We start from the raw sequence: 13,393 nt of genomic DNA, 5'->3' as shown, positions 1-13,393 counted from the left end.
TCTCTACAAAATGTAACTAACTAAAACTATCTATCTAATAATCTAGAATTAGTCTATGGATGTGAATGTGTGAATGAATGTCAATCCCCTTCAATCCTTGGCTCTTATCTGCATTTTGGCGCCAAAGTTGGTTGCTAAAACCTCCCAAAATCGCCAGGCACGTGTTGTAATAAAAGAATCACGTGCGGGCTACGACGCGTGCGCGCACAGTACGCGTGCGCGTCCCTGGTTAATTCTGCGATGTGCGCGCGAGCGCCTTGTGCGCGTACGCGTGCTTGGCCGAAATCAATTCTTTGGCTTTTGTGCTTCTCTCCACTTGCATGCTTCCTTCCTTGCTTCTTCTGATCCATGCTTAGCCTATTTCATCCTGAGATTACTAACAAACACATCAAGGCATCTTATGGAATCAAAAGAGGAAATAGAATTCATCAAAATAAGGCTTAAAAAGCATGTTTTTACACTTAAGCACAAATAAGGGAGAGATAACAAAACCATGCTAATTCCTAGGCTAAATGTGACAAAAGGTTATCAAAATACTCTAAATTCAATACAAGACAAATCGTCAAATTGGGGTTTGTCAACCTCCCCACACTTAAGCCTTAGCATGTCCTCATGCTAAAATAAGAAGGAACTAAGGGTTATGACATTAAATGAATGCAACTAAACTATATGAATCCTATCTAAATGCAATTATTTAAGCAAATGGAAATGCTTAATTCAAACATATCAAATTGCCAAGAGAGCATGTGTGAGCACAAGGACTAGGTAATAGGAATTAATTCCAAACCACAATTGTATTGAATTACCAAAAAAGAATTTAAACTTGCAAGAATATAGATAATATGGGTGAATACATGTAATTGAACTTTTGAACCCTCACCGGATGTGTATCCGCTCTATTCACTCAAATGTTTAAGGGTCAATTCACTCAATTCTCTTCTAATCAAGCTTTCCAAAATTTGATTTTCTTCTAACAATCAACATTTATTCAATGCATGCATACATTCATCATGAGGTCTTTCATTTAGGTTGTAATGGGGTTAGGGTCAAGGTAGGATCATTTATGGTTAAGTGGACTAAGATTTGAATCTTTGATTAGCATAGACTTCCCCACCTAACTATATAATGACCTATACAAGTTCAAACTATTCTAACTACCCATTCTTCACTTTTTTCTTACATACTCATGCATTCTTATTTGGTTCATAACACTTATGCATTGATTCCTTTTTATTGACTTCACTTTGGGGCAATTTGTCCCCTTTTTATTATTTTCTTTCTTTTTCTTCTTTTTTTCTTTTTCTTTTCTCATTTTCACTTTTATTTCCCTTTTCTTTTTTTTTCTTTTCATTTCTCTCTCTTTTTTTTTTCACACTATATACAAGAACATCAATGCATAAGGTCTATTCATTTAATCAATACAAGAATATGTACCCAATTCCTAAACATAAAAGTGTACTACCCCCTTTATCCCATCCAATGTTCCCAAGCCTCACCAACTTTGAATAATAAACACTCTCACTAGCCTAGGCTAATCAAAGATCCAAATAAGGACTTTTATTGGTTTTCCGCCTTGGGCTTGTAATGTGCTAATTTGAGAACAAGTTGGTTAAGCATAGGCTCAAAGTTGGCTAACAATGGAGAGTAAAAGGTTGGCTATTTGGGCAAGTGGCTAAGGAAGTAATGGCCTCAATCATACAAATGCATAAATACAAGAAATAAATGGACATATAGAATCAAGCAAATCAAGGATTACAATCATAGAAAGAGAGCAATTTCACACAAGAATGGAAAATAAGTGGTTATAAAATGTAACCACATCAATAGGCTCAAGTCTCACAAGCTTGTGTTCTCAATTCAATACATGCTTCACAAGGTATGAAATTCAAGCAAGTTTTCAAAAATTCTCTTTCAATCAATTGGGTTAATGCCCTCTATTTAAGCTTCTTGAAAAAAATCTCAATGTTTGACTAAGCATTGTTGTGATTGAAAAATCCAAAATTTTTCTTAGTTCACCCTTCCCTTTTTCACTCAAAATCAATATGTTATGCAAAAAGGGTGGCTAAGTATTTGCAATTCAAAGTATGATTTCTAATCACAATCTCAACTAAAAAAAATAAAGATATGCAAAATGTATAAAGAAAAATCCAACTAAAAGTACGGAATCCATCATCAAAAACATCTAAAATATCCAAACATCAAAATATCTAAAATCCGAAATAGGCAATAAAAGTATCCAAAATAACTAGAAATGCATCAAAATATATACAAAATGTGCAAAATAAGATAACTAGGCTGAAAAGTTCACCGGTTCCCAAATAATGCTACCGGTGCCCTCCCCACACTTAAAACCAAGCATCGTCCTCGATGCTAAACCGGAGGATCAGTGGGAGGTACAACGATCGGAGCACTTATCAGGCCTAGAATCCTCTATCCAGCCCTAGCTACCTAACCGCAATTATTTCTATCTAACCTAACATACAAAGTTCTAAGTCTAACTAACTAACATGCAATTGCAGTAATTAACCATAAACGAATAATAAAAAGGAAAAACAGAAAAAGATAACAGAAATGGAGTAGGAACCTGGGAGCAGAGAAGAACTAAGAATGGAAAGAAAACTGGGGAGTAGGGCAACAGAATCAGAAATTGCGCCGCCGTGAACGGTGGCGGGGAGTGGCCGGCGGTGGTGTTGCGGAGGGATGAGAAGCTGAGGGGGGAGGGCTGGCTGTGCGACAGAAGGAACGTGATGGGAGAGTGTGAGATGGGGGTGAGAATGTCGCCGGTGGTGAGGGTGGGACGGTGGCGGCGCAGCGGAGGATGTGACGCTGAGCAGCGGCGGTTATGGAAGGTAGGAAGAAGAAAAAGAAAATGGGGGGGGAGGAAGAAAGAAGTGCGCTGCGGCGCAACGTTCTTCGCGTCTTAGGGTTCCCATTTTTTTGAATCGGCGCGAGCGCGCACCTTGCGCGTCCGCGCCCATTGAGGAAACTTCGGCCCTACGCGTGCGCGTACAGCGCGCTTAAGCGTGGATGAGCAAAATGAGGAAGGGACGCGTGCGCGTACAGTGCGCGCACGCGTGCATGGAGTTGGGCTAGGGGCTTAGAGTTGGCCCAACTCAGGCCTAACTCTCTAGAGAATGGCCTAGGAGTCTCGCCACCAGATCTGCGCGCACGCGGCATGTACGCGTCCGCGCGCATCGAGAGAAATGGAGATCCACGCGTGAGCGTGCAGTGAGCTCTAGCGTGGGATGGCAGAAGAGGTAAGGGCGCGTGCGCGTACCGTGTAGATTGATGATTTATGACAAGATGGCGTGCACGCGGCAAGTGCGCGTCCACGCGAACCATGTTGGGCTTAAGGCATGATGTTTTCCCAAGGGAGGCCCAACTCTCTGGAATATGGGTGATGATGCATCCGCTCATGGACGCGCGCGCGTACATGGTGCGCGCGCGTCCACCCCCCCTTTTTTTTTTGTTTTTGAAATGCTTAAAAGCTCTAATTGCCCAAAGACTCCCCATGGTGCCTACAACTCCTTATTAGGTCAAAATCACACACTTTCTAAAATGCAAGTTGGTTTTGAGATTTATTCTATTTCTACTAAGCACAACATACATGTTAATATGCTAGCAACTAGTGTACACAAATAAGCTAATTATGAAGTGAAAAACTACCTACAATGGTAACTCAAATCACTTATTAAACCAAATTAAAAAAGTATGGAAAGAGTTTACCATGGTGGGGTGTCTCCCACCTAGCACTTTTAGTTAAAGTCCTTAAGTTGGACATTTTGAGATGCTTGTTGTTATGGTAGCTTATGTTTGTACTCTTCTTCGAATTCCCACCAGTGTTTGCTCTTCCAATAGCCTCCGGGATCCCAATTTAAACGTACAAGGCCTTCAAGGGGGCCTAAGCAAGTAACAAGGCCCCTAAGTTGATAGTGATCTATGTATGTTCCGGGGTCCCATACTTTGTTTGTCAACCCCTTTTCTTCTTGATCTTCATGCTTCCAATAAGGTGACAAACTTATTGAATTCTCCATGTAACTCATACTCATCATCTTAATCCCATCGAGTTTGGCTTCGCTCGGCTTTTGAAACTCAAAATTTGATCTTCCGTCCTTTATGCGCCTTGTTTCCCATTGTCCACCAACATCTAATCCATTCTTACTCTCTAGCCCACAAAGGGTTCTAAGTTGACCGTCCGTTTCTAACAACGCATATTGATATGGGCCAAGAAAATTAAAGGATGAGATGATTACCCACTCAATTTGTAATTGGGACGGCGACTTAGCAAGGAAGATATCCAATGGTATTGACATTGTAGGTTCCACTTCCTTTGGCTCCTCCATGATGATTTCCATCTTTTGATAACTCTTTTTAAATTCTTCTTGTTTGCTAACTTCCTTCAAGCCTTTATCATTGATCAAGTTATGTGTTGGAGGTTGCGCACCCTCCTCAACATTGGTTTCACATTCGTAGGGGGAAGCTTCAACAAGATCACCATTGTCACTTGATGTAGAGTTATTTTCGTTGATGGAACTTCCTTCTTGTTCAACCTCCTCTAGGTCTTCTTCCACTTCTTTATCTTCAACAATCTTCATTTCCTCCGCTCGTTGCAACACACACTCCATTTCCTTGTGCTTAACTTGAGACTCTAAAGTCTCTCTCATACCTCCATCTTTGGTTGCTTTCTCACAATCATCCGTGAACTCGTTTCGCTTGTGATATGAATCCCAAGAATCTATCTTTTGACGGATGGTTGCTTGAAGTCGATCCATTTCTTCCTTGAAACGATCCGTTAATTCTTGTTCCGCTTTACTAACATAAGTAGGATCATATTGCTCTTGGATTAACGGACATTGATATGCTTCCATGGAGGTTTGTGGCGGAGAGGGAGAATCATAATATGGTTGGAAAGAAGATTCATCAAAGCTTTGAGGTGGGAAGTCATTTTGGTTATTGGTAGAGGGTGAAATTATACGGGACGTAAATTCTTGGAGGGTGGAGGTGAAACTAGTGAAGGCGGTTTGGAGCTCTTCTTGCTCTTGAAGAATGATACCAAGTGCATCATCCATGGGGACTTGGGTTGGAGGGTAGAAATGTTGGAGTGGTGGTGATTCAAGGGTTGCTTGTTCATAATCGTCACAAGGGTATGCATAGGGGGAATATAGATTTGGATCATATGTGGGCACTTGGTGGAAATAAGATGTGGGTTGAGAATATGGTGCATAGAATGGTGGTGGTTGAGTGGTATAACCATGATAAGTGTCATCATATTCGTAGGAATGATATGCATTATAGGAAGGATTACCATCATAGTAACTTGAAGGGGAAGGTTGCCATGATGATTGCTCATATGGATATGGCTCCCTTCCTAAGAATTCATCTCTCCCATAATGTGAGCCATCATTCAAGTTTTCATCGCCTACAAAATAGTCATAGTTATATCCAAAACCACAAGGACGAGAATTCATAGTGGCAAATAGAAACAAAACCAATAGAGATCTTAAAACTAACAAAAACTAACAAACAAACAAAAGACAAACATATTCACAATATTCACATATTTACATTAACCAAAGACATGGCACTCATGCGCATTCCCCGGCAACGGCGCCATTTTGACGAATGGATTTTTGCCGGTATAGAAATTATTAAGTAGTCAATCGTAGTATAGTCTAAACCGACGCAAAATCCATTTATCAAACAAATCTACAATCTATAATCGAGAGTATTTGTCCCGAGTCGTTCTTCCCTAGGAATGCTACAAGGATGCATGAATTGGTTAAGTGGTCTTTTTGTGGCTTGAAGAGTGTGGCATAAAAGTGTGAATAAAAGGAAGCAACAATCAATCAATATTAAAAGCCTTGGCCAAGGTTTAACATTGGAAGTCCCATCACTATAGCTTCCTTCAATTGTGATAACAAAGGAGTGTTGCTTCACTTAGTTAACCCCTAATTATAGAGAAAAGTCAAGTAAGAGTAATTAACTCAAGTCACAAGTCCTAGTCTTACCCTAGGGAAGTCTAGCTTTAGTGCACTCTAAGTCAATTAGCAACAATTAGCAATCCTCAATTCTTAATCAACAATTGACATCCATTATTCAAGTGTCTCCAATGACTCAACCACTAGGCCAAGTGAGGGAATACTACTCCATATCTAAAGTTGGCATTTTTTCAAACATTTGGAGGGCAAGAATGAAAGACATAGTAAAATTGAAAAGAGATTTAGAATCAAAGCAATTCAACACAAGAGATTAACAACAATCACAATGAACAACAATGAAAATGAGATCTTCAATGAATCTATAGAGTTCAAAACAACAAAGTTAAACCTAAGATCTACAAGAATTGAACAATTACAAACACTAATTGAGATTAGAGATAAGGATCTACAACATGAACAAAGTAAATTGAGAGTGGTAATAGATCTCACCAAAGAATGGTTGAGAATTGAGAAAATGAAGATGAATCCTAGAGAGAAGTTGGAGTTTCTCTCTCTACAAAATGTAACTAACTAAAACTATCTATCTAATAATCTAGAATTAGTCTATGGATGTGAATGTGTGAATGAATGTCAATCCCCTTCAATCCTTGGCTCTTATCTGCATTTTGGCGCCAAAGTTGGTTGCTAAAACCTCCTAAAATTGCCAGGCACGTGTTGTAATAAAAGAATCACGTGCGGGGTACGATGCGTGCGCGCACGGTATGCGTGCGCGTCCCTGGTTAATTCTGCGATGTGCGCGCGATCGCCTTGTGCGCGTACGCGTGCTTGGCCGAAATCAATTCTTTGGCTTTTGTGCTTCTCTCCACTTGCATGATTCCTTCCTTGCTTCTTCTGATCCATGCTTAGCCTATTTCATCCTGAGATTACTAACAAACACATCAAGGCATCTTATGGAATCAAAAAAGGAAATAGAATTCATCAAAATAAGGCTTAAAAAGCATGTTTTTACACTTAAGCACAAATAAGGGAGAGATAACAAAACCATGCTAATTCCTAGGCTAAATGTGACAAAAGGTTATCAAAATACTCTAAATTCAATACAAGAGAAACCGTCAAATTGGGGTTTGTCAATAATATCATTTTCATTGAAGTGTGAACTAGCTTGCTGTCATGAAGGTTCCTATCAATAAAGAAAAAGCCCTTGAGAACAAAATCAAAACAAAGAGAAAAGGAAGAAGAAAAAGCCAATGTGGCAAGAAAAACAAAGAATAAAGGCTGGACACCAATAGCTTGGACCCTAGGACACATGCCTGCTGTGTTCTTGTACTAGGATATGCTTGGATAAGTAAATTCTAAGGGGTATTTTAAAACCCGGTCACTTAGATCAACTGATTTGGGATGACCAATTGAAAGTCCACAATAAAGAGCAACCTAGATACAGAACATTTAGTTATCCAAAGAGATGCTGGGCATCATTGATCCTAGGAAGAAGTAGTGAGCTCTGTGTCTGTGGTGGAAGATGTTGAAAAAAAAAAATAAAGCCAAAGGCTACTACTACAACATTAGACACCAAGCCTTCAAGAATAATAAGCGTGATAAGCAACATGAGAAAAGAAAAGTTAGCAAGGGAGCAAAGAAAGAATAAACCTTATAACAGCAAGTTTAGCAAGCCTTTGAGGAAGAATGTTGTTACGGATCTGGCCCACGGATCCCGGACCCGTGACCGAACCCGAACCCGGCTCCTCGGGTCAACCCGTTTCGTCTCTCTAGAAGGCCCCAAATCGGCCCTCTAGAGCTCCTAACTGACTTTTAAATTCAAACGCCCCTCTTATCTAAACCAGATAAGATAAGGATAAGATGACCACCATCATCTATAAATAGAGGACCCAAGTCCCTCCAGGTATTCATTCATTCCTCATACCTTACACCTCATAGATATATTCTGACTTGAGCGTCGGAGTGTCTTTGCAGGTACCTCCCCTCCTCTCCATCTGGACGATCCAACATCTGACTCGACCCGCGGGTTCCCGATCCTCCTCCTAGATCGTATCGGAAGCATTCTATACATTGGCGCCGTCTGTGGGGACCTGCGACAGTCGAACCAGATGGAGGGTGTCTTGGACTAAAATCCATCAAGCCAAGACAACTCCAGACCACGTCATCCCACCCCAGAACAACAAGAGGTCATGAACCAAACCCGGATGGCCAGCACCATCCACCGAACAAACGAGCACATAATTGCAGATCCACAACATCCCGAGAAAGCAAGGGACAAAGCGACACAGATCATTCAGGATCTCTGCCTCCGAGTCCAGGAACTTGAAGGTAAACTAACCGACAAAGGAAAATACGCCAACCAAGACGGAAGCCAGGCAACGTCCAGACCACGATCCTATCGCGAAAGGTCGCCAACCTGGCAACATGATAGAAGAGATGATCGTAGCACCTCGCGCAACTACCGGCATGAGAAGTCGCCAGAACGGCGACACAGCAAAAAACACCACCGCAGCGCATCCCACGATCTGAACCGTCGGCACGATTCGGACGAAGACCCGAGACAACGGCGCACCAAGCGCACAAGAAACGACCACGTCATAATGGGAGCCACGCCCTTCACAGAGAGAATTTTAAGAGCAAAGCTCCCCAGAGGCTTCGACAAACCCACCGACATGAAGTACGACGGAATTAAAGACCCTCAAGAACACCTAACGGCTTTCGAGGCCAGAATGAACTTGGAAGGAGCATCCGACGCAGTCCGATGTAGAGCCTTCCTAGTAACCCTTGCCGGACCAGCGATCAAATGGTTCAACGCCCTCCCGAACGGATCCATAACCAGCTTCCACGACATCACAAGAAAATTCATGGCCCAGTTCACGACCCGAATCACCAAGGCCAAACACCCCATCAGCTTGCTAGGGGTCACACAGAAACAAGAAGAATCTACAAGAAAATACCTCGACCGCTTCAACGACGAATGCCTGACGGTCGACGGACTCACGGATTCCGTTGCCAGCCTCTGCCTAACCAACGGACTCATGAATGAAGACTTTCGCAAACATCTCACCACTAAACCAGTTTGGACCATGCACGAAATCCAGAACGTCGCCAAAGATTACATCAACGACGAGGAAGTCAGCCAGGTCGTCGCTGCCAACAAGCGGCAGCACGTCGCTACTCCACATGGCAACCCGACTCCCCGTCATAACCTGCCACCCAAAGAAAACCAACGAGACCACCTTAAGCCAACCCACCGACCACCAAGAATGGGAAAATTCTCCAATTACACCCCCCTAACAGCACCAATTACTGAGATATACCACCAAATAGCAGATCCAGGCATCATCCCCAAAGCCCGACCACTCAAGGAAAGAACAGGAGGAAACAAAGCCCTCTACTGTGACTACCACCGAGGTTACGGCCACAAAACACAAGATTGTTTTGACCTTAAAGACGCTCTCGAGCAGGCCATACGAGACGGTAAACTCCCGGAGTTCGCCAAATTCATCAGAGAACCAAGGCGCGCCAACATCGACAAGTCGCCGGAAAGAGAAGGCCGCAACCCGAGAGCCCAAAAGCCGCCCCCCAGGGAAAACCCCGAAGAGGATTCGACCATCATAGTAAACGTCATCACGGGCAAGGACGCACCAAACAAGTCAAAGCTAACAATGAAAAAAGACCTCAAAATAATGGCCGTCAGGCACCACGACCCAGTCACAATAGCCGACAGCACGATAACTTTCTTGCCGGAAGACTGCCAACACGGCACCTCGGCCGAAGACGCCCCCTTCTTCATATCAGCCCGAATCGGAACAGGGCTAGTAAGAAGAATACTCGTGGACACTGGCGCCGACTCTAACATCCTCTTCCGAGGAGCTTTCGACAAACTCGGGCTCCGCAACGACAACCTCCAAACACACCGCCACAGCGTCACGGGCCTTGGTGATAACTTCCTCAAACTAGACGGCTCGGTTACCCTTCCCATCACCATAGGAACAAGCAATCAGAGAAAGACAATCTTATCCGAATTCGTAGTCCTGAAAGACTCCACAGCCTATAACGTCATTCTCGGGAGAAAAACGATCAACGACTTCTCCGCAGTCATCTTCACCAAATACCTCCTCATGAAGTTCAAGGCCGACGACGGCACCATCGGAACCATCCACGGAGACCGGGAAGTCGCAGCCGAATGCGACAACAATAGCTTAGCCCTAAGGAAGAAATCCCGGGACGCAGCCGGGATATTCCTTGCCGACCTAGACGCACGACTAGACGGCCAACCTAGGCCGGAACCAGAAGGAGACATGGAAAAGCTACAGATAGGGCCAACCAGAGAAGAATACACTTTCATCAACAGAAACCTCCCATACGACCTCAAAGAAGAACTCTCCCAACTTTTGAAACAAAACAGAGACTTGTTCGCATTTACACCAGCCGATATGCCGGGAATAAGCCCCGACCTTATGTCTCACCATCTGGCAGTGGACCCCCTAGCCAAACCAGTGGCACAAAGAAGACGAAAAATGTCACCAGACCGAGCCGCCGAAGTCCGAAAACAGGTGAAAGCCCTACTCGAAGCCAACTTCATCCGAGAACTCCCTTATACGACATGGCTAGCCAACGTCGTACTAGTAAGAAAATCTAACGGGAAATGGCGAATGTGCGTAGACTACACAGATCTCAACAAAGCATGCCCGAAGGACGCCTTCCCCCTACCGAACATCGACGGGCTAGTAGATGCGGCATCCGGCCACCGATACCTCAGCTTCATGGATGCATACTCCGGCTACAACCAGATCCCGATGCACCGTCCAGACGAAGAAAAAATAGCATTCATTACCCCGGATGGAACCTACTGCTATAGAGTAATGCCCTTCGGCTTAAAAAACGCCAGAACCACCTACCAGCGACTTGTTAACAAGATATTTCGCAACCTATCCGGAAACAAAATAGAAGTCTACATTGATGATATGCTCGCCAAGACGGAATCCGGGGAGCAACTAACCGACGACCTCAAGGTAATAATGGACACCCTGCGAAAACACCAAATGCGACTCAACCCAACAAAATGTGCCTTCGGAATGGAAGCAGGAAAATTCCTCGGCTTCATGATCACGCAACGCGGAGTCGAGGCAAACCCAGAAAAATGCCGTGCCGTCCTCTAGATGACAAGTCCCAAAAATCTCAAAGAAATCCAAAAACTCACCGGCCGACTAACCGCATTATCCCGGTTCCTCGGGGCATCGGCCCAAAAGGCAATCCCTTTTTTCAAACTTATGAAAAAAGGAACCCCCTTCAAATGGGAGACAGAATGCGAAGAAGCTTTCCAACACTTCAAAAGGGTTCTAGCGGAACCCCCAATCCTCGCAAAACCTCAAACAGGGGAAACACTATACCTGTACCTCGCCATAACGGAAGAAACAATCGCCGCGGCACTCGTCCGGGAAAACGAGAAAAAAGAACAAAAACCCATATACTTCATAAGCAAGGTCCTACAGGATACGGAAGCCCGTTATTCACGCCTAGAAAAGCTAGCTTTCGCACTCCTCTCGGCTTCCCGACGACTACGACAATACTTCCAAGCTCACCCCATAACGGTCCGAACCGACCAAGCGGTCAAACAGGTATTACAAAAACCCGACCTAGCAGGAAGAATGCTAGCATGGTCCATCGAATTATCCCAATTCCAGGTCAGGTTTGAACCCCGAAACGCCATCAAAGCGCAGGCCTTGACCGATTTCATCGCCGAGATGACACCGATTAAACTCACACCCGAACCATGGAAACTGCACGTCGACGGCTCATCAAACTCCACTCACGGAGGTGCCGGGATTATACTCGAAAACCAAAACGGGATCATAATCGAACAATCAATACGATACGACTTTCCGGTATCAAATAACCAAGCAGAATACGAAGCCCTCTTAGCAGGCCTAACCCTAGCCCGAGAAGTCGACGCAAAGGTACTCGAAGTAAATACCGATTCCCAGGTGGTCTGCTCCCAAATAAACGGAAGCTACCAAACCCGGGATCCCTTACTCCAACAATACCTCAACAAGGTAAGTGAATTGAAGGAAGGATTCGAAAACATTACCATACGACACGTCCCCAGGGAACGAAACGCCAGGGCGGACTTACTCTCCAAACTAGCCAGCACAAAATCGGGACACCGTAACAGATCGCTGATCGAGGAGGTCGTTAGGTCGCCTTCCGTATCGGCAACAATCAGCGCACACCTAACATCCTCAAAACGGGAGTCCTGGACATACCCTATCCTGCAGTACCTCCTTAACGGAACCCTACCACCAGACCCAAAAGAGGAAAGGCGAATAAAAAGAGAAGCCGCCAACTACACCATCATAGCAGGACAACTATACAAACGCGGATTCTCGTAGCCCCTACTCAAATGTGTCGAACCCGGGAACACGGAATACATACTCCGCGAGATCCACAAAGGCTGCTGCGGTCACCACATCGGAGGAAAAACGCTAGCTCAAAAAATCATCAGGGCTGGCTATTTCTGGCCCACGATCATTCGAGATTCCATACAATTAACAAAAAGCTGCGACAAATGCCAAAGACACGCCAATATGCACCAAGCCGCCCCACACCAACTCAGCATTATATCGGCAGATCGGCCATTCGGCAGTTGGGGAATTGACCTCGTCGGGCCCTTCCCCACAGCACCCGGCCAACTCAGATATCTCGTCGTCGCCATAGACTACTACACCAAATGGATTGAAGCCGAACCCCTGGCCTCCATAACAGCGACCCAATGTCGAAAATTCGTATGGCGGCAGATCATTACCCGATTTGGAATCCCCGAAGTCATCATCTCGGACAACGGAACCCAGTTCACCGACAAAAAATTCAGAGAACTCCTAGAAGGATTACACATATCCCACCGCTTCAGCTCGGTAGAACACCCTCAAACAAACGGACAGGTAGAATCCGCCAACAAAATAATCGTTAAAGGACTCAAGAAACGACTCGACGAAGCCAAGGGACTATGGGCAGATGAGTTGGGATCAGTCCTATGGTCGTACCGAACAACACCCCAAACGAGCACGGGAGAAACGCCCTTCCGACTAACATACGGCGTGGAAGCGGTCATCCCAGTGGAAATCGGGGAGCCCAGCCCCAGGAAAACGGTCGGAGGTAACGACGAAGAAGCAGAACGAGACCTCGTGGACGAAGAAAGAAGCATAGCTCACGTCAAAGAGTTAGCACTCAAACAGAGAATCAGCCTAAGGTACAACCACGGCGTCATCCGACGAGAATTTGCGGACAACGACCTCGTTCTACGACGAAACAATATCGGTCCCCCGAACCCGGGAGAAGGAAAGCTCGCCCCCAACTGGGAAGGACCATACAGAATCAAGGCCGTAATTGGAAAAGGAGTGTATAAACTCGAACGACTAGACGGCAGCGAAATACCAAGAACTTGGAACGCAGCC

The 13,393-nt window shown here is 44.6% G+C and overlaps 1 protein-coding gene across 1 annotated transcript; it reads left to right on the top strand.

Moving 5' to 3' along the window:
• Positions 1-11,212: 11,212 nt before the first annotated feature.
• On the top strand, positions 11,213-12,331 carry LOC130980926 (uncharacterized). Its single transcript, XM_057904567.1, has one exon. The coding sequence runs from the start codon at positions 11,213-11,215 to the stop codon at positions 12,329-12,331; it is 1,119 nt and encodes a 372-aa protein (XP_057760550.1).
• The last annotated feature ends 1,062 nt before the right edge of the window (positions 12,332-13,393 follow it).

The sequence above is a fragment of the Arachis stenosperma genome, chromosome 5, assembly GCF_014773155.1.
Source record: "Arachis stenosperma cultivar V10309 chromosome 5, arast.V10309.gnm1.PFL2, whole genome shotgun sequence".
Taxonomy (NCBI): Eukaryota; Viridiplantae; Streptophyta; class Magnoliopsida; order Fabales; family Fabaceae; genus Arachis; species Arachis stenosperma.
This window is presented reverse-complemented; position numbering and strand designations above follow the sequence as displayed.